Source organism: Macaca fascicularis, chromosome 2 (assembly GCF_037993035.2).
Source record: "Macaca fascicularis isolate 582-1 chromosome 2, T2T-MFA8v1.1".
Taxonomy (NCBI): Eukaryota; Metazoa; Chordata; class Mammalia; order Primates; family Cercopithecidae; genus Macaca; species Macaca fascicularis.
In genome coordinates, this window is record NC_088376.1 from 100,793,855 (window position 1) to 100,814,965 (window position 21,111).

At 42.7% G+C, this 21,111-nt stretch overlaps 1 protein-coding gene across 3 annotated transcripts in view; it reads right to left on the minus strand.

Annotated features, from left to right (window-relative positions):
* The window catches only part of SCN10A (sodium voltage-gated channel alpha subunit 10), a 100,452-nt gene that overhangs the window by 35,219 nt on the left and 44,122 nt on the right, over window positions 1-21,111 (minus strand). For 2 of the 3 annotated variants that reach the window (XM_015445464.4, XM_005546684.5), the window contains exons 11-14: window positions 19,958-20,251; window positions 17,829-17,940; window positions 9,959-10,197; window positions 7,191-7,364 (exon numbers count right to left, since the gene is read on the minus strand). In XM_015445464.4, coding sequence (XP_015300950.3) covers window positions 7,191-7,364; window positions 9,959-10,197; window positions 17,829-17,940; window positions 19,958-20,251 — 819 coding nt within the window. The remainder of the gene's footprint in view (window positions 1-7,190; window positions 7,365-9,958; window positions 10,198-17,828; window positions 17,941-19,957; window positions 20,252-21,111) is intronic. The other variant, XM_015445465.4, reaches the window with a different exon arrangement.

Sequence of the window (21,111 nt, forward strand, 5' to 3'; positions counted from 1 at the left end):
CTTCCTGTCTTCTTGCCAGCCAGCTTGCAATATTAAGCTTTTCTTTTCTCAAAAACCTGGTGTCATAGTCTTGGCTTCCAACGTCATAGTATTGGTTTCTAGTGCATTGGGCAGCGAGCCCCCACTGGCTCTATAACAAAGGCATAAAGAGTAGGAAAGTGCTAAGTATGAGAGTGAATCTAAATAAACATTGAGTGGACACAACAGCAATGTCTTGTGAGATGTGGAAGAGACTGGTCATATGGTCTCCATTCACTTTTCTGCTCCCAGACACAACGGAAGACTGTTTTCCAGTTTTGCTTGCAAATAGTTGGGGTCACATTAGTGGGTTCTGTCTGGTGGAATGGAGATGGAGACAGAAGTAATATACATGGCTTTTAGGCATAGCCTTAAACCCCCTGCACTTTTTCTTTCCCTTTCATGTTCACCATAAAGGTCACTAATTGAAGATGGTGACATCATAATATGGGATAATCCTAGATCCTCGAGTCGCTACTTGAAGTAGAAACTCCCAGGAGAGCTTCCCAACAAGCACTGAACGTGCTGTGAGAGATACATCTCTATTATGTTAACTTACAGATTTAGAGGGTATCTCTGCAATTAGTTGTACTTATCTTGAGTAATGGAGAAATTGGTTCATTGAAAAAAGGTATCGCCTTTTCAAAAGCATCAATCTGTGGCACTGGCTTAATGATCATGTGGTGAGCAACAAGGAAGCTGATAGGAGAAGGCTTGGAAAGTCAATCCATGCTATTCAGTGACAAAATAATGCCTGCAAAAACTTTGAGGCAGATCATAAGCCTCATGAACCAGCAACCCTAGGGGAAGGGTTTATTAAACCTTAGTATTGTGGGTCAGTTGTAACTGGCTACGTTGGTCAGGACAGTGCAAGAAAGAGATCAGCGTAGGAAAGATTTAGCTGGTTTATAAGAAATAAAAGGAAATATAATCCAGAAATTTAGAGCCTTGACAATTTAGGGAAACTGTACTGCTTCTAGATTCCAGGCAGTGAGCAATGGGATTACGTCTTCCAATGTTGAAGACTAGTTAAATTTTCCAATGAAATGAAACAAGTCTTAACAAAACATGTAGTAATGGTGTAGCCACCGTTTCTCATGCAAGAGAAAGGCATGGGGAAAGGAGAGCAAAGAAATGAAGAACAATTGAGAACTTTGTCAAAGAAAGCATTTTGTGTGGCAAATGAGAGGTCTGAAGCCATCTAAGTTTTTGAAGTAATGGTAGTGTGAAATAAACCATAATCCCTGACTGAAAAAGCCTTTCACTATTTAAACCTTAAAACAAACCTTGGTTTTCCATTTTTCCACAAGCAGGAGGCAAACTTTGAAGGTTATACTGGCCTCCTACAGGTATGGCAATGTCACTTCTTGGAGTTCCACCTAGAGCTGTCTGGCTTGATTTAGGCTATGATATGAATGAGAAATAAACCTTTATTGGGGTAAGTTACTCAATTTTAGGGATTGTCTGTATAATAGCTTTTTTTTCATTGATTAATAAAACTTTTTATAAACAAGATAAAATTAAAATACTTATCATTACAATAAATTGGGGAATGGTATCTGGAATGAAAAATTGGGAGGAAGGTTACAGATTTTAGCTAACTTTTGGCTTTGATTAAATTAACTAATGGAGAGTTAATTTATGGTGTAATGTCTGCAGCCTCAACCTCCTGGGCTCAAGTCATCCTCCCACCTTATCCTACCAAATAGCTGAGACTACAGACGTGCGCTATCATGTCCAGCTACTTTTTTTACATTTCTTTTTTTTAAATTTTAATTTAATTAATTAATTAATTTACTTTTGAGACCGAGTTTTGCTCTTGTCGCCCAGGCTGGAGTGCAATGGTGTGATCTCGGCTCACCGCAACCTCCACCTCCCAGGTTCAAGCAATTCTCACGCCTCAGCCTCCCAAGTAGCTGGGATCACAGGCATGCACCACCACACCCGGCTAATTTTGTATTTTTGCTAGAGATGGGACTTCTCCATGTTGGTCAGGCTGGTCTCAAACTCCCGACCTCAGGTGATCCACCTGTCTGCGCCTCCCAAACTGCTGGGATTACAGACATTAGCCAATGCACCTGGCCTTCTTTTTATTTTTTTTAATGAGACGGAGTCTCACTCTGTTGCCCAAGCTGGAGTGCAGTGGCATGATCTTGGCTAACTGCAACCTCTGCCTCTGGGATTCAAGTAATTCTCGTGCCTCACCCTCCTGAATAACTGGGATTACAGGCATGCGCCACCACACCCAGCTAATTTTTGTATTTTTAGTAGAGATGGGGTTTCCTCCTGTTGGCCAGGCTGGTCTCCAACTCCTGTCCTCAAGCAGTCCTCCCACCTCGGCCTCCCAAAATTCTGGGATTACAGGTGTGAGCCACCCCACCGACTCCCTTGGCTTTAAAAAAAAAATTGGCATAACTTTGGAACCCTGATACCGAAACCTGGCAAGGACAATGAAAGTCAGGAAAATTATAGATCAAATATTACTCATTGATATGGATAAAAAAATCTTAAGCAAATTTTTAGCAAACTAAATCTTCCAATGTATTAAAAAATGCATCATGATCAAGCTAGGTTTAAGCTGGGAATGTAAAGTTGATTTAACATTAGAAAGCCAATTAATATAATTCACCACTTTAACAGATTAAAGGAGAAAATACATGATTATCTCAATACATGTAGAATAATTGTCCGATAAAATTAAACATCCATTCATGATAAATATCCTTGATAAAAGAGAACTTTCTGAACTGATAAAGGTTTCTTATCTTTAAAAAAGCCTCCCACAACTGTTACGGGTGGTGAAATGTTGAAAGGATTCTCTTTGGGATCAGGAAGTTGACAAAGATGCCTGTTATTAACACTTGTTTTCAACAGTGTACTGGATGTCCTAACTAGCACAGTGATCTAGTAAAAAGAACCTAACGGCATAATGATTAGAAAAGAAAAAATTAAACTCATTATTTTCACATGATGTGATTGTGTTAGAAAATTTAAAACATTGTATAGATAAATCATTAGAATTAATAAGAGACGTTTCTGGATACAAAAATGTTAAATGTCAAAATGCTAGCCAAAAATGCTAGAAAAGAACATTTAAAAAGATATGCAAGATCCTATGGAGAAAATTGCAAAAACATCATGGAAACATTTTTAAACTATATTGAAAGACTGGTGTAGAGAGTATACTATCTTCATAGATCAGAAGACTGCATTTTGTAAAGATTATATGTCTTCCCATATTGACCTATCAATTATAGCAGTCCCTAATGGGAAAAACAATAACAGCTTTGTGTGTGGAGGGGTGTGCAACTTGGCAAGCTAATTCTAAAATGAATATGAAAGTGTGCAGGCCAAGATATTCTTGCAGTAAATTAGGTGGATTACTTGATTTACAGACACAGATATATTTAAAGCTGCCATAATTAAGACTGATATTGGTACCAGGATAGACCAATGGACTAATGGAGCAAATGGAGCAAGGCTTTAAATGATGGGAGGAGAAGCAATACTATTTTGGGAGAGACGGAAGACAGAATTTTTATTTCTTCCTTTCCCCCTCCTCCCTTCTCTTTTCTTTCCTTCCTTCAATCAATCAACAGATGTTTATTGAGTTCCTATGTATGTGCTGTGCCTTGTGCTAGGCCCTTGGGGTAAAATGGTAGACAAGAAACTCTGGTTTTTGCCTCATGGGATACCAGGACAATTGTAAATGCCGGGTTAATTTGATGAGGGAATCCAATTTTAGATAGCGTGGTTGGGGAGGTCCCTTCTAAGGAGGTGACAAGTGCATGGAACTCAGAGGTTGAGAATAAGTGAGCTAAGTGAAGACTAAAGGAAAGCATTCCAGGCACAGTGAAAACAACTTCGAAGGCCCAAAGCCAAGAAGATCTCTGTTATGTGTGAAGAAGAGAGAAGAGGCCTTTCTGCCTGAAGTAAAGTGGGCAAGACAGAGACTGGTGAACTGGCAGGTCCTGATTATGTAGAACTTTGTACACCATCATGAGGAGTCTGGATTTTATTCTCAGAGCAATGGGAAACCAGTGAAGTTACTTGTAACAAATGTATTACCAACATAAAAGGTTGGTAATAGGGAAACTCTGTGTGTGTGTGTGTGTGTGTGTGTGTGTGTGTGTGTGTGTGTGTGGTGGGATTGATGGTATATGAAAGCTCTCTGTTCAATATGCTCCAGTTTTCTGAAAACTGAGAATTGTCCTGAAAATAAAGTCTATTAATTAAAACCATGAAGCTGACCAGCTGGCAGTGATTTTTCTCCAGCATTTCTCACAGCTCAGGTGCAGGCAAGGTGGAGAGAAATATTTGACTTAGACTCTCCAGTGAGGTTTTGCCAAACACAAAAATGCAAAGAGGCAGAGGGGAAAGGTGACTGAGTTTATTTTCAAGGGCATAATAATATTGGTGGGCCGTGAAATCTAAGGCAGGTCATGAGGGAGGTGGAATAGACCCCAAGAAAGTGTGTAGTTGGTGGGTGTGGTTAGGGAATTGTGCCTTGATCAGCATGTTAAAATCAGCAAGGTGGGGACAGGGTGGCATTCCCCTGGAGAATCCTGTAGGGGCAGATTGTGAAGTAAACTTGCCTATTTTGGGTTGTTTGAGACTTTAGACTGTGGGATCACAACAAAAGTAGCACATAGACCTTAAAACACTAAGCTTCTGCTTCCCCAAATGTATAGAAACGTTCGTATTTTATTAGAAAACTCACTGTGGGCCTGCCAGGGCATGGGGGTATGATATCTTGCTCTCTTAATGATTGTGCATAGGTGCCTTATATTGACCATCAGCTTAGGGGCCTGCCTCTTGTCATCAATTTCTAGATACCGAGAGAAATCTGTCCTTCTACAAATGTGATTTAATTCTGACCTTCTAAGATTTCTGGATTGTGGATAAAGAGTCCTACAGGCCTACTCTACCCTTTTCCTCCCTGGGATGGTGACAGCACCATCAGCTTAGGCAGATGCCATCAACCAGCGTTTCATGGCACAGCTGTGTCTCAGGACATGCTTTATTTGGTCTTTAGAGTGTTTTTAAAAATTGGTTTAGTGGGCAGTATTAAAGACATTTGCACAAAAATCTGAATTTCTGACTTTTTATGGAAAATTAGTAACTCTGACAATAATGGACAGGCCATAGTCCGTCCCTCCCTCCCTCCTTCCCTCCCTCCCTTCCTTCCTTCCTTCCTTCCTTCCTTCCTTCCTTCCTTCCTTCCTTCCTTCCTTCCTTCCCTCCTTCCTTCCTTCCTTCCTTCCTCTTTCCTTCCAGGCCATAGTCCCTCCCTCCCTTCCTTCCTTCCTCTCTCGATTTCTTCTTTCTTTTCTTTCTTTCCTTCTTTCCTTCTTTCTTTCTTTCTTTCTTTCTTTCTTTCTTTCTTTCTTTCTTTCTTTCTTTCTTTCTTTCTTTCTTTCTTTCTTTCTTTCTTTCTTCCTTTCTTTCTTCCTTTCTTCTTTCTTTCTCTTTTTCTTTTTCTTTCTTTTTTTCTCTCTTTTCTTTCTTTTTTTCTCCCTTTTCTTTCTTTTTTTCTCTCTTTCTTTCATCTGTCTTTCTGTCTCTTTTTCTATCTTTATTTCTCTCTCTCTCTCTGTCTCCTTTCTTTTTTGAGACAGGGTCTCCTTCTGTCACCCAGGCTGGAGTGCGGTGGCATGATCATGGCGCACGGCAGCCTCCACCTCCCTGGTCTCAGGTGATCCTCCCACCTCAGCCTTCTGAGTAGCTGGGACAACAGATGCGCACCACCATGCCTGGCTAATTTTTTCATTTTTTTGTAGAGACAGGGTTTCACCACGTTGCTCTTGAACTCCTGGGCTCAAGCGATCTGTCTGCCTTGGCCTCCCAAAGTGCTAGGATTACAGGTGTGAGCCACTGCACCCGGCCTGAGATGGTCACGTTGATTTCTATGTAAACCTCCCTCCCTGGAGTTGTGCACTGCTTTGGGTCCGCCTAGGTGAAATGAAGTCATCTTTGCCTGTCTACCTGAGGCAAATATCCAGTGCCCAAATCTCTTCCATGGCTGGCTCTATGTCACTACACATGGGCATTTGAGTTTGCCACCCCTAATCCAGGTACACCAAGTTCAGGGGCTCAACACTGTCTCACTGGCCTCCGTGATAGGGTCCCAGGCAGATCTGTCCTAGTGTCTCGCTGCCTCCTGAACCATGCACCCCTTCAATCTCTGGATGCCCAACACTTGTCAGGACCTTGGGGAGATTGCTGGACACTCCCCTTTGTTTCGTCACCTCTCTCCAAGGCTAGATGCAGGGCTCTCAGTTAACACTGAGAGATTCCTGAGAGCTAGTGGCCTGCGCTAACAAGCCATGACATTTCTTCAGGCCTCTTTCCTATTCCCAAGAGTCAACGAGATGCCAAGCTTCCTCCAGATGGCCTGGAGACTTGGAAGAACCTAGTGACCTGACTCTCCTGGGAATCTGACAAGTTTGGCTGACAAACGTGGCTCTGATAAAAGTGGGTGACTTGTGGCACTTCTCCTGTAGAGGGCGTCCTGGAGCTGAGTTTGGAGAAGAGTCGTCACTGCATGTGAGTGAGGCTAATAGGAGGCAGTTTGAGGGTGCTTGACACATTGGGGCTGTGACTTCGGGCACCAGGGAATTGGAGAATGACCTCCTTGAGGCTGGAAGGAGCTGGGGCTCTGGAGTCAGACAACCTGGATTTGAGATCCAGGTCTGTGGCATATTCCCTTGCTTGGCAGATGGGAGACTTTGGGGTCATCATGGAACCATTCTTTTTCCTCCTCCACTCATGAGGATCTTAAAAACAACTATCTTTCAGGGTTGTCCTGAGCATAAAATGAGGTACGTTTTATCAAGTGTCCAGTGCTATGCCTGACACATTGGAAGTGCTCAGTAAGTATTAGCTGCTATGATTATCGCTGTTATTGTTATTTGATAAGAGATGAGGACAGTGCTTGGAAGTCCCCTCTTGGTGCAGATGAGGGAGCCAAGGCCCAGAGAGGAGAAGGTACTCTGAGTCACCGAAAAGCTGGGACCACAGACCTAAGTCTCCAGTCGCCCAGGAGTCATACCCTGCTCCCTCCCACAAGGACAGGAGAGGAAGGGGGAGCTGGCTGGTGCAGTCCCCAGAGCACAGTGTCTTCCCTGAGTCTGGGTGGGAGTTCCCCCAAGCCATCAAGAGAAAAACATTACCAAGCGGAAGCTCCGCAGCACAGACAGGCTTCCCTTCTTGGCCACGCCCAGCTCTAGCAGACTCACAGTAACGATGATGCAGTCAAAGATATTCCACTTCTTCTGGAAATAATAGTATGGGTCGAAGGCAATGATTTTGAAGACCATTTCAGCAGTAAAAAATATGGTAAAGACCTAGGAGTGGAAACAAGTTTTATCACAGTGGGATCTGTGGGGTCGGAGGCAATGACAAAAATGGCAGCAAGAAAATGTCTTATTTACAAAATAGAAAATCCTCTTGTTTTGTTCAGTTGCTATGTTATCTGTGGGCTCCTGAGTATTGGCCAGGGGAACAGTCAACGGGACAGAATGGAGACATTTCTGCACCATTCTCAGGGGCTGTGCATGCTGCAGTTTTTCCATGTGAATGGTGGTGGGAGTGGAGTAAGTGGATAGTCTTTAAGATCATTATTATAATGTAAATATGTCAGTGAAGAGTCAGTCTGGTTCAGTAGTTAAAAAGTGTGGGTTGTGGGACATCACAGACCTGGATTAAAATCCCAACTCAGACATTTTCTAGCTTATGTAAGCTTGGACAAATAACACATCCTTCCTGTACCTCAATTTCCTCATCTGTATAATGGGCATAAAATGAGCCAATGCATGTGCAATTTTTAGCAAAGGGCCTGGCAGATAGTAATTCATTCATAAATAATAGTGACTAGTGAGAACAATGATTCATTGTCTCTAAGATTCTTTTAGGCTCTATGTGTCTCTAATTGTCTTAAATAGGACAGAATTCGGACGCTGAGAGAGGTCAGAACCAGGCTCGGGTCACACAACAACCAGCAGGGAAGGGAGACAGAGAAGGAGGAAAGCAAAGACCAGGGTCAGGTGCTTTGCCTTCATATCTTTTCATGTGAGCCCCTCACCAGCCTGAAAAACGGACAATGCATCCCTCTTATGGAGAAGAAAACAGGAGAGTTTAAGTGACTATCTCATGCCACAAGACTGTCCCTGTGTAATTCAAAGAGCATCTATTGAGTGCCCCTTGTAGGCAAGTCAGTGTGGTATGGTGGGGGGTGGGGTTGAGGTCTTGTGTCTTCCAGAGACGTGGGTCCACCCTGGCTCCACCCTCACCAGCTATACAATCTTGGGCAAGATACTTAACCTCTCTGAGTCTTAATGCTTCCTTTTGTCATGTGAGGGTGATGATAACCTTATAATGTTGTTGTGACACTGAGATAACATTCATAAAGCACCTGACTCATTGTAGGCACCAAACACATGACTTTCTTGCTTTTAAAAAAATGGCACTTTGCTCTGACACTGTGGAAAAGGCCTTTTCTCTCTCTTGCGTCCACTTTTCTAACTGTAGAATGAGGGTGTGGGCTCAAATGTCTATTCCATAAGGCCCTCTGTGGTCCTAGGCTGACTTCTTGGGAATAAGCATTCTCTTCTCTTTCCATTTTTCCTTTTCATGTCAACTTTAGGATGTGACCTCAGCCTAGGTGCTGCCAAAACATGAGTCATGTTGATTCCACCATGTTCCAGAACCTACTGCAGCCCCTTTCACAGCCCTGGATTATGCGGGAGGGAGTGGTTTCTAGGGACGAGTAGTTACATTACCTCTGGGCCTTCCCCCTCCACCTAAGTCTGCAGCCTGTAAGAAGCTGGATCCCAAAGCTGGACAGTTCTGGTGAATCCAGTAGGTCACGTCCAGAGTGGTGGACCCTGCTGCGGACATGAAGGCAGGACACCGACCCTTTCTAGTTTCTGCCTATCATGTGTGCATGTGTTTGAACACACACACACTAGCAAGTCCTGTGAGGGGGCTTAATTCAGGGGTTAAGAAAAGTGTGGGCTTGGGAGCTGGTCTATCTGGGTTCAAATTCTGATGTGGCCACTAACTTAACTTTATGATCTTGGGAAGATTATTTAACCTTCTGTATCTCCATTTTCCATCTGGGAAAGGGAATAATAATAATACCTACCATATAGGGTTGTTGTGAAAATAAAATGAGATAATCCGTGAGAAGCATCTGAGTATTATTACTATTCCTGTGGGTGGGGCAAGGTTGGAGCAGTTGTTCTCCCTCTGAGTCAGATACTTGATTCAGTATATAGTGAAATCCAGTAAGGACTGTATCTTGTTAAGAGTAAATAACACTAACAAATGATGGAGGAAAATTTAAAGTAGCATCATATCTAAACTAGACGCCAAAGAAAAGTTCCGACTTCCTGATGCTTTTGCTACAACAGCAACCGTGTTTCCATGTTTCCTCCCTTCCACGGTCTTCCCCTTCCCTCCCTAACTCTTTTTCTCCTTAAGTGACAGCATTGAAAATCGTGGCTACTGCTAATTGCAGTCATAAAAGTAATTACATTGGAAGGAAATGGACAAGTCCAAAGATTGTCTTTAGATAAAAAAGTGACATTTATCCTCATTTCAAGGTAGAGGCAACTGAGATTCAGAGAATTCAAGTGGTTGTCCTGTGTTTTATAAAGGGCAACTAGCTGCCTCTGGCTCCAGGCTCTCTTGGTTCACTTTCCTGTGCTTTTTCATCCCAAAGCCATTCCCACTGGCTCAGCCTGGGTCCTCCCATACTAGACCTCCTGAACCCACCCAGTGTCCACATGTCTCCTGCACTGCTGCTCTGCTTTCAGCTAATGGGCTCAACACACTAACCAATAAGGGCATGCCCCACCCCACCTGAACCGCATCCTGTCACCCCCCCCACCCCCGCCCCGGCCATGCCAGTGAGGGCAGTACCAGCCAGAGCACTCACAATGTTGCCTATCTGAAGCATGGCTTCGAAGGTAGGGCTCATGCCATGATGCTCCATGGCCATGAAGATGGTGTTCACCACGATGCACAAGGTGATGGTGAGCTCTGCAAAGGGGTCCGTCACAAGCCCAAAGAGAATTGTCTTGAGCTTCACCCACATAGGGCAGCAATCCCAGATCAGATACTTCTGAGCCAAGCTGGTCAAGCAGGGTGGGCACTTCTGTTCAGACTCCTCGAGCTCTGCATTACAGGTGTGGTCAATGACAGCTGTCAGCCATGTGTCACCTTGGACCCCAATTCTGCGGTCATCCTCTAGGCCTTGTTGTTTCTAATAACTACCACCTCCAACAGTTTGACTTCAGTCGTCTCTCTGTCTCTGGTGTTCATTTCCTATATTTTGAACTCCTTTAGTCCTGCAACTCCAATTAATCTCTGCCCCATCCAGTCCTTCAAACCACTGACAATACACATTTTTACTCCCCATCACCTATATCATGTCCTTACTTCTCAATTTACCCAGCTTAGATTTCACATCCATCTCTCTAACTCCTCCCTTGTAGACACCCTCAATTCCTTTGCCCCTCTCCTCCTTCATTGTACTTGCCTGGCAAAACCTGAACTCTGAATAGACCTAATTTGTAGACTACTCTGTACTTGCACCCAACCAGCTGGACCTGGCTGGAAAAAAAATACATAACTATGCTTACTGGCCCTCCTAAAGATCTGTGAGCCCCAGCCTTGCCCTGCCCAGAAATCTGGCTGTGTTTCTATGTTATATTCCGCTCCTTCAGTCTTCCAGATGACTGTTTCTCACTTCCTCTTCCCCCTCTAACCTCCAGCCTTCTTTCTGCTCCTCACTCTCTGTTGATGAGCTCCCTTTTATTTCACTCAGAATGTAGAATAGCTCACAAAAGAACTTCCCCTTTTTCCTACCACTAAATCTCTGGCATATCTGCAAGTCCACCTGGTATTCTGTCTTCATGGCCCACATAATGCGTGGGTCGCTCTACCCCTCCCACTTGTGCCAGGCCCTTTCTTCTTCTACCTATTCAAGGCCTTCATCATCCACAGTCCTTTTCCTTCCAGACCATTCCCATGAGTAGGTAAACATGCTTTAATTACCTTGCAGCTTTGAAAAAGTCTCCCTGGACCCCATGCTCTCTTTCATTACTGCTTCCTTAACAGCAAAATTCCTCCTAAGAGTTTTCTACACTTAACCTTCTACACCTCCTTACCTCTTTTTTTCTCTGCAGCCCCTGGAATCCAACTTTTGCTGCTTCCAAATTCAAATAATCGATTTCCAGTTCTCATCTTACTCTTACAGCATTTGACAGAATTTATATTGTTCTCTTTGAAACCAGTGTTCATTTGGCTCTGGGGACTGCACTATCTCTTGCTTTTTCTCCTATATTTCTCTACTTCTTTTTACTTTCTGTTTTTGTCTCCATCTTCCTTTCCTGCTTGTAAATGTTGGAGAACTTAAGCATTCTCACTTTAGCCTCTCTGTGTTTTTGAACCTCATAGCCCTAAAAAACCATCTCTTTGCTGATTTCCATGAAATTATGCGTCCAATTTCTGATCCCTTCCTGAACACTAGGCTCATCTCTCTACCTGCCTCCATTAAATCTCCATGTGGATCTGTAACTGTGGCCACCTTGATGGAGCGCAATTTCTTACCTTTAGGTTTATCTATAAATTCTGTGGCAAGACATGCATCTTAAACAGATATCAGCCTATGTGGGCAAAGAAAGATGATGTCCATTGTTTATAATCATAATAGAAAACAACAACTGATAAAGTATAATACATTATGAAAAAGGATGAGCAGATTTATTTGTAGTGATGTAGAAAAATATATATGTTTGATGTGTGTATGTGCATGCATGTGCTTATATATGCATAGAACATTGCTTGAAGAACATAAGATAAACTGGATTGTGGTGGGGGTGGGGGGTGCACCAGGAGTCTGGGGAGCAAGAAGGGTCTATAGTGGGAAGGAGACATAACTGTTATTGCATATACATTTGCAGTGTTTACATTTTTTTTTTTTTTACTATATGCACTTGAAAAATGAGTTTGGAGAAATAATTGTGTGCCCCTAAATTTTGATAACAGTGCTTTTTCCTGATAGATAATTTAAAAATGTGTATGTAGTCAAGATTTATCAGTAGTATTTTTATTTGTTTTCTTGCTTGTATGCCTTGCATATGAAGCTTTTCTCACTGCAAGGCTTGGAAAACACCTTCTCCATGTTTTTTTCTTTCTTTTGTAGTTTCACTTTTTCCACTTAAAACTTTGGTGCATTTGAAGTTTATTTGGGTAAAGAGTAAGATATTGATGTGGTTTTTTTTTCCTGTCTCTGGTTATTTATAATAACATTACTTATTGAATAATTTTTCACTTTCCTAAGATTTGAAATGTCATTTTTGTCATGTTATTAACATTTATGTTCATGTGTTTTCATATACACATGTCCATTTCTCTTTCACAGATCAGACTATTTATTTTCACCATCATGCTGTTTTAATCACTGACAGTGGATTTTAGAAACTACAGATGTCAAAACTGGCAAAGCATAGTTCTCTAAAGAAGCTGGCACATCCTGGGACCAAAATCAACAATCTCCGTTTGGAACAAAAGCAAGAACTTCCCTGGACCTATTTTGGCACTAAGATGAAGCATAGGAAGTAGTGATGAATGAGGACACTTTAGATGTGCCATTTTGGCAGGAAGCAGCCACCTGTGAGGCATGATGGGAAAAGAGAAGCAGCTTTGTAAACAGCCTTGACATTGCTGAACTTGATTGATTGCGGAGACAGAGAAGCTAAAAGTACCTACTTGGCGGCTTAAAACATGACCATGGCCCCCCTCAAAAGGATCTGCTATGTAAAACTATTACAGAAAGAACTTTTCTCCCTTCATCCTGTTACGCTTAAAGAGGTCCCCCTGCTCCTGTAACACCAATGTCTCCACTGTGCCTCCTCTCCTGCCACTGCAGGAGTCTGTTGAATATTCCTTCTCTTCCCTTACTCTTCAGTCTCTCCTACTGTCCCAGATCCTTCCCATTAGCATGCAAATAAACAAACAAACACTCCCCCAAACACAAAAACCAAAGAGTCTTCTTTCAATTCTACTTACTCTCTAGTGTCATCTTACTGTCTCCTCTCTCTCACAGGCAAAATTCTGGAAAAAAATTGTCTGTACACCATATCTCCATTTCTTCACCTCTCACTTGTTCTTTAAGCCCCTTCAATGTGGCCTCTGCCTACCCTTTTACTCCATTAATCCTCTTTTGCTTAAATCACCAAAGACATCCATGTGACTAAAACCCCTGCACCTTTTCATATTTCATCTTACCTGACCTTTCCACAGCATTGCCTCTGTTGGCCTTTCTACTCTTCCTGAAGAAATTTTACTCTTGGCTCTGCATTGTATTCTTCTAGGTTGTCTCTTATTTCTGTACCTTCCTTCTCAGTCTCCTTTGCTGGGTCTGTCCCTTCTGCTTAACCATTAAACACTTAGTTTGTTAGAACTGTGTCTTAGTCCTTCTTCTCTTCTTACTTCAACCCTTCTGTGTTAACTCATCCACTTGCATCTTCTTAAAATTACCACCTATATTCAAACTGCTTTCATATGTATACATATATATGAAAGGTGAAGTATGTTGGCAGAGAAACCAGTTAGGAGGAAACAAAGTACAAGATGGCAGTACTTGAACTCTAGGGTAGTGACAGTGGGGCTGATGGGAAATGGAAGGATATGAGCGCTACCTAAGGGGCATAAGATTCAGGACTTGATGATGCATATGGTTCTGGTATAAGCACCTTAAGATATGCTGATACAATAACTCATAACGGGAGCATTTTAGGGGGACAAGGGGGCTTCACTGGGGATGAAGATGTTCCAAGGGCACCTGAAACCCAATATATCCCAGACTCAACTCATGATCTTCTCCTTTCATCTTTCCCCAGTGAAGCCCCTTCTCCCCCTAAAATGCTCCTGTTATGAGTTGTTGTATCAGCATATCTTAAGGTGCTTATACCAGAACCATATGCATCATCAAGTCCTGAATCTTATGCCCCTTAGATAGCGCTCGTATCCTTCCATTTCCCATCAGCCCCACTGTCACTACCACAGAGTTCAAGCACTGCCATCTTGTACTTGGTTTCCTCCTAACTGGTTTCCCTGCCAACATACTTCACCTCTTAATTTCATTATCTACACGTATCCAGAGTAACTTTTATAAAATGCAAAGGTAACTTCCCTGCCTCCAGTCCTCTAATAGCACCTCACTCCTCTTAGCATGAAGTCCCATATCCTTAATGTGGTCTGGGAGGTTCTTGGGATCTGGTCCCAACTCATCCCTCTAGCCTGATTTTGAGTTCTCCCTGTTCTCTAGGTTACAGCTACACTAGGCTTTTTCATTCCTTCAAATGTTATTCTCTCTTCTGCTTTGCAGTCCTTTCAGCCTGGAATAATTCCCTGACTCCAGGCTAACCTTACCATATTTCACTCAGTATCCTGCACTTCCTCTTTAAGGCACTCACCACTCCAGTAACAACTTGTTTCATATCCTCGTACCCCCCACTAAACATGAGGGCAGAGACTCAGGTGTGCTCACTGCTGTGACCCAGCTTATTGAATTCTGGTTTGGACAACTGTGAAATCTCAGCTTGCATGCCAAGCATAGATGGTTCACATGCTTTGAGTTCAGTGAGTTGTCAAGCTCCTATTCGTTTGGGTCAAACTTTCTTAAGCACAATCCCTCTTAAAGAGGTGGCCTTTGTAAATCCTATTACGACTCTGGCAGCATGAAGCATCCTTCAAGTATCTCATGTGTGTAACGAATATAACATCCAACCAGAGAAGACGATATGCCCTATGCTCAGAAAACTTTGACTTCTTTGATTTAACCTAAGGTTTCCTCTCCCCAGATTTTCTTTAAAGAGTCATTGTTTCTCTGGCTTTCTCTCTATTCTCACGGCATCTTCCTTAAGGGGAAGTCTGCCCTACCCCAACATATTGACTATTACTTATTTTCTTCCTTTTTATCAGTTCACACTGTTATAAATTAGCATCACTCCCCTCCCTGCCCACACCACCCAAATATCACCTTTGTGCATGCACTTGTCTTCTAGGTAATGGAGATCAGGCTGTGAGCAAAACAGGCACATCTCTGCCCTCATAGATTTTACAACCTAGTGAATAATAATAGCCAAATGTGATGAGTACTTACTACATGCCAGTCATGGTTCTAAGCATTTTGCTTGACCTGATTCATTTAATCCTCACAAAACTCTACAAGATAAGTATAGTCTCACTATTTTACAGGCTAAAAATCTGAGACACAGAAAAGTTACTGAAGCTCCAAGGTCACACTGTGTACCATAAGTGGCAGAGGTACGATGCAAACCCAGGCAGCCGGGCTCCAGAGCAGTGTTCTAACTACTACCCTCTGTTGCCTCTCATTCATTCCATGACCTTCTTTGGTCTTACCTACATTGGGATGTGTTTGGGATATGCATTTTGCTCATTCCTATCTCATTCTTGCAAAATGCATTGTACTTGCTGTTCACGTCTGCGAACTTTCTCCTCAGTTTCTTACATAGCTGATTCCTTTATTTAATTCAAATTTATGTTCTTCTTGGAGAGAACTCTCCATCTCCTTCCCTACTTTATGTTTTCTCCTACTTCTTATATCTGAATATTCATGTTCATCTTTCGTGTCCCCTTCCCTGCTAGGATGTAGATTCCATGAGCTCAAGCTTGTATCAGTTCACCGCTGAATCCCAGCACCTGGAGCAATGCCACACACCAAAGGGGCTCAACAAATGCTTGTTGATAAGAGAATAAATGAAAGAAGAGAGAAGGAGGAAGCTTAACAGTTTTTGAGAATAAATGAAAAAACAAACTGTTTGTTTGTATTCAATGTTTGCTGTTTGATGACTAATAGCAAAACAAAAACCAAAACAAACAAACAAAAACAAAGAAACCTATCTGGTTAAGAAAAAATTGTGGGAATAGCAACTTGGTCAAATTCCATGCCATGAAAAATGTTAGAAGTGCAGATTGTATTACAATGAAGAGTGATATTAAATAATTATCAATGAGAAAAAATAATATAAGGGAGTCTGTACACATTGTTGTTGAGAAATGGGTGCACATTTCTCAAAGCACAAACTCAGGTATGCAAGAAATGTAACTTAGTTGAATTCAATTTATGCTTCAAGTCCTCACCATGGGAATTGTCTTTTATTAAGTCAATGTTGGGTACTATTTCAATATCTGAGTCTGTGTCTGAGTTTTATAGGGCCCAAACCTGGTGGAGAGTTGAACAGGTCCTTTGTCATTGCAAAGCGTATTTTGCCTGAGTTGTAGTTCCCATCTGGTCCCTGGTGGGAGAATCCATGAAGATAGCTCTTCTTTATCTAGATTCCCTCTGTGGGTCTCACTCATCTTTTTCCACAGCCTTCATTGGGGTCTAAGTCATCACCCAGTTCCTCTCTGCCATTCTAGAGCCACAGGACCCTCTCTGAGGCTGCTTCAGGCCTTCTCTAACCTAAGGTTGACCTAAGCTAAGGTTACCTTTCCCCAGATTTTCTTGAAAACATCATTGTTTCTCCTGCCTTTCTTACTCCACTCTCACGGTATCTTCCTTGAGTGGAAGTCTATCCTACCCCAAGATCTCTGACTATTCCTTATTTTCTTCCTTTTTATCAGTTTACATCACTATAAATTAGCATCACCACCCAGATATCACCTTTGTGCATGCACTGCTCTTCTAGGTAACGGAGATCCAGCTGTGAGCAAAACAGATACATCTCTGCATATCTGGTACATTACTGGCCAGTTCTACTCTACAATTGCCATGCATGTGAATCTCTCTCTAAGGCTTGCCACCTTTGGCTTCACCTAGAAAGTAAGGCACACATTGGCTCTGTTTTGAAATCCCTCAAACGTTTTTTCCGTTTTGGTTGCTCACCATTTCTTCCCCTCAAATTAGGATTCAGCCTAGGGCTGGGAGGAAAACACACAGGACTCCTTCTCAGGAGCACACTGGCACTCAAGCTCCCTTACAGCTCCTCCAGCCCAGGTCAGTTTAATTTGTCTAGGGGAGTAAGATAACTGGAAATGACTAAGGTTGCATTCTCCATACCATGAGGCAAAAAAAGGCTGGAATAGAACCGACCTCCTGCTCAGGCTTAGGGGGATGCAATCACCCTCTATGGCAACATGTATGGATAGGTGGCCATGACTATTGCCACTCTCTTCTTCTACTAGCCCTTGGCTTGAAACCTAGACACACGGCTGGGGAGACTGAGTGGATTCCCACTTGATTGGTAGAATTCTGAATTAACAAGGACTTAGTTAAATTGACTGATTAATGGACTTAAATTGTCTTCCAATATTCAGCATAATGGGGGCTTGAACAAGAAATTAAGTTACAACTGTGTAAGTTACAACCATGAAAGATACAATTTTGAAATCATGGAAAGGATAATTTTGCCATATTGGAAAATTAAAGATGGTTAAATTTCTTGCACACCTGAGAGCTGGCCTGAAATTCTCTGATGCCTGCCAGATCACTTTTTAAAATCTAGTTTTGTGATGCATGCAAAGCAGATACTAATTTGAACAAGAGATGAACTGGGTTATTTTATTCATCAAATTATTTTTTTTTGAAAAATTATGCATATAAAAAAATCACATTGATAAAAGATGATGGGGCCTAAGACACAAGAAGGAGGAGTATTAAGAATTCCAGTACACAGAGATGGACGCTTTGACACGAGTTAGAGACATTGCTTCTGCTGCTGATATGGGAATTCATCATGGCACAGCGGACGAACAATGCAATGAGCAGCACTTACCCTCAAGGACGGAGGTTATGATACTGACAACACTCATTGCCCTTTGGGCTCGGAAAGGTTCATCTAAGTATTCTGCTGACAAGAAAGTCTTCTTTTGTCCTGCATCGAATGCCTGCTGAGACACAAACAGAGTCAGGACACTCCCTTAACCTGACATCTTCATGGCAAAGTTGGATCATTCAGCCTCCTATTGGCCAGTCTCATATATAGTCATATGTCACTTAATGATAGAGATATGTTCCAACAAATACATCATTAGGTGATTTCATCATTCTGTGAACATCCTACATTGTATTTACACAAACAAATGCTATAGCCTTCTATACATCTAAGCTAAATAGTGTGGCCTATTTCTCCTAAGCTACAAATCTGTTCAGCATGTTATTGCTGAATACTGTAAGTATAAATAGTTAATAAACATAAAGAAAGTTTATAAAGTTTCCAACCATGAGGACTAAGCAAATGATACTAGTAGTCACTATTTATTGTTATCTGTCAGACATATATAAAAATGTTGGCACTTTATTATTTCATTTAACCCTCCAGCTATTTAGAAATCTTTTTACAAGGGGAGACGAGTAGGCTTGGATAATTTAAAGGACTTGCTAAAGGTGACTCAGGTGGTAACTGGCACAGTTGGGACTAAGATACAGGTCCATACTAAACAGAAGGGCCTAAAGAGTCAATCTTTCACTAGCCTGGTAATTTAACAAGACTGAATCAACGTCAGAATATCTAAACACATAATAATCTCAGAAACAGAGAAAAGAGGCTGAGGGCCCATCACAAGAGAGGCATAAATGCCTTCAATGAGGCATTTTCTAGAGTGCTAATGCACTTCCAGCGAGCCCTGCAGGCTACCTTTGACTTTAAGGCTCTGTTTTGGTGATTCCATTTGCCTCGGAGACGTACACTATACCTTCTCTGCGCTCTCTGTGCCTGGGGAGGGAGACCTGTACAAAATGCATTACCCTTGCCCTCTGGTTCTGGCCAGGTTTGGTTAATGGGAGGCATAGGCAAGACATTCAAGGATAGAAGGAGAGACAAGTCAGGTACTTTCCCCTGGCTGCTTCTCTTCTGTGCTATGACTGAGTAGCAGAGCTGTGATCCTCTGCTAAGATCACAAGTTCTGCCACACAGTCTCTCTGACACATGAGGGCAGCTGCTGCTTTAGTCTAATTCTGGTCCTTTCCTTCATCCCTTCAGCCTAGGCATGTAACAACTTCCCCCTGTTACTAGTTTCTAGGTGCCTCGCCGTCCCTTATTCATTCCCTAAGCCCAGCCCACACCTCTGTAAATACTTTACTAAACTCTATTAGCCCATTGGAGTGGTCCATCTGTTTCTTGCTGAGACCCTGAATCACATGGCATCAAATTAGAGACCGAGCTAAGGCAACTCTGTAAGACTTACCTGTATCAGTGGAACCATATATTGGTCTCTTTACAATTCTGTCTGCAAATTGCTCTGTATCCCTGGCTAACCAGAGAGGGCAAATGAAAAACACTAGAAACTGGAGGGGAGAGCTCAAATTAACTCACAGCTCCCAATCCAATGAGGAATCCCTGACTTGCCATTATACTCTGCTATTATTCTATTAAAGAGTGCTGGCCAGTTAGTCACTGTTGCCTAATTTGTTCATTTTGGCAAATTATTTCTTCGGTGAGTAAAGCAAGGAATACTGTGCTTCTATTCAGATCTGTCTTAAGAAACTCCCAGAATGTATCTGGGTTCCATTTGCCCAGCCTAGAGGAGTTTGCATAGAGCCATAAGCAGGAAGAGAAGGGTCCTTCAGTTTTTCTCATACCTGTCCAGGAAGAAAGGAGGCCTATCACTGAGGCAGTGATGTTGAGTGGGGACTGAGAAACACTGATAAGAAATATGGGGTCAAATGGAATATAATTTGCATCACTGTACAGCAGAATAAACCAGGAAACCTGTTTGACCTCAGGCCAACTCAATCTCTTTTTCTGGGTCTCATCTTCTATGTCTGTAAAAAAGGAGTAGAATGGGGAGGCATTGGACAGGATGATGGCTAAAGATCCCTTCCATTGGTGACACTCAGGCGTTTTGGCCCAAGGTTTTTAGCTGGAAGACAGCCTGGGGGAGTCTGAAGCATTCACAAACTCACCGAGACTTCGACAGCTCCAGGGGCAAGCTCACTAGTGGGTGGCAGTGGGTGTTCATCTTCTCCATGCCTGGAGTCAGGGTTGCTGGGTTGAGGAAGAGGGCTTCTAGGGAGGGGGCCTTGCTGGCCAGCACTCCCACCCAGCAGCAGGGAGCCCCGATGGCTTTCATGGTCTCCAGGAAAGACTCCATCATCTGTGACTACCTCAGGGAGTGAGATATCTCGGCCGGGGGACCGGAAATGGAACACACTGCCATGGCTAGCCCGGCGTTTTCCAGAGGCGAGGCCTAGAAAAGACTGGGCATTGCCCCAAAGGAGCAGAAGGCTGGAAACTGGTCTTCTGGAAAGTCTAGAGCCCAACACTTCCCTCTACCTACTCCCATTTCCCTGCCCCTATTTTTATGACCTTTCAGTAGCTAAGTAAAGGCACAAATCTAAGGGGTATTCTAGGTATGCATGGTGAGGGAAAAGGGAAAAAGGAGATTCTAGACAGACTCGGGGAAAGACCAGGAGAGAGGAGAGATCACAGGGTGCCGATGCTCAGCAAATAGGTTATCATGGACAGGAACATGTCAGAGGAAACCTTGTCACCTGGATAGGTCAACTGTTTGCCAACCTTTGGCCACAGGGCTAGACAAAGCTGTCTTAAGTTCCCTTTTCCACATGCAAAGTTGTGACCTAAGGAGGCTACTACACATACCAGTACTGGAACATACTTGGTAAGTGGTTGTTGAATGAACGAGTGCACTTCATTGTCTGAAAATTAGGTTGTGCAATTCATTAGATCCTGTCTGTATGAGTGTGAGAGTTTGTGTTGCACAGGAGGAGACAAGAACTGTACAGTGTAATGAGCTTCTAGGATCCCTCGAGGCTTGAACAGTCAACAATGGAGAGATTGAAGGAAGGGTTGCAGCCTAATTTCCTGGAAGAATAATGTCATTCCTCCAAATCAATAAACATTTCCCATCAACATCTTCCACTGAGGGAACTGTGTGGCTTAAAGTTGCCAGAGAAAAGAGCTAATTCATAAGCCCAGAGCCCTCAGAGAATTAGTGTGCTGGGTTAGGTAGTTCCCATGACCATAGTGAAACTTGATCATAGCAAACCATCATTTCTGTCCTCAGGTGGTCTATAGTATGTCCAAAATCTAAACATTG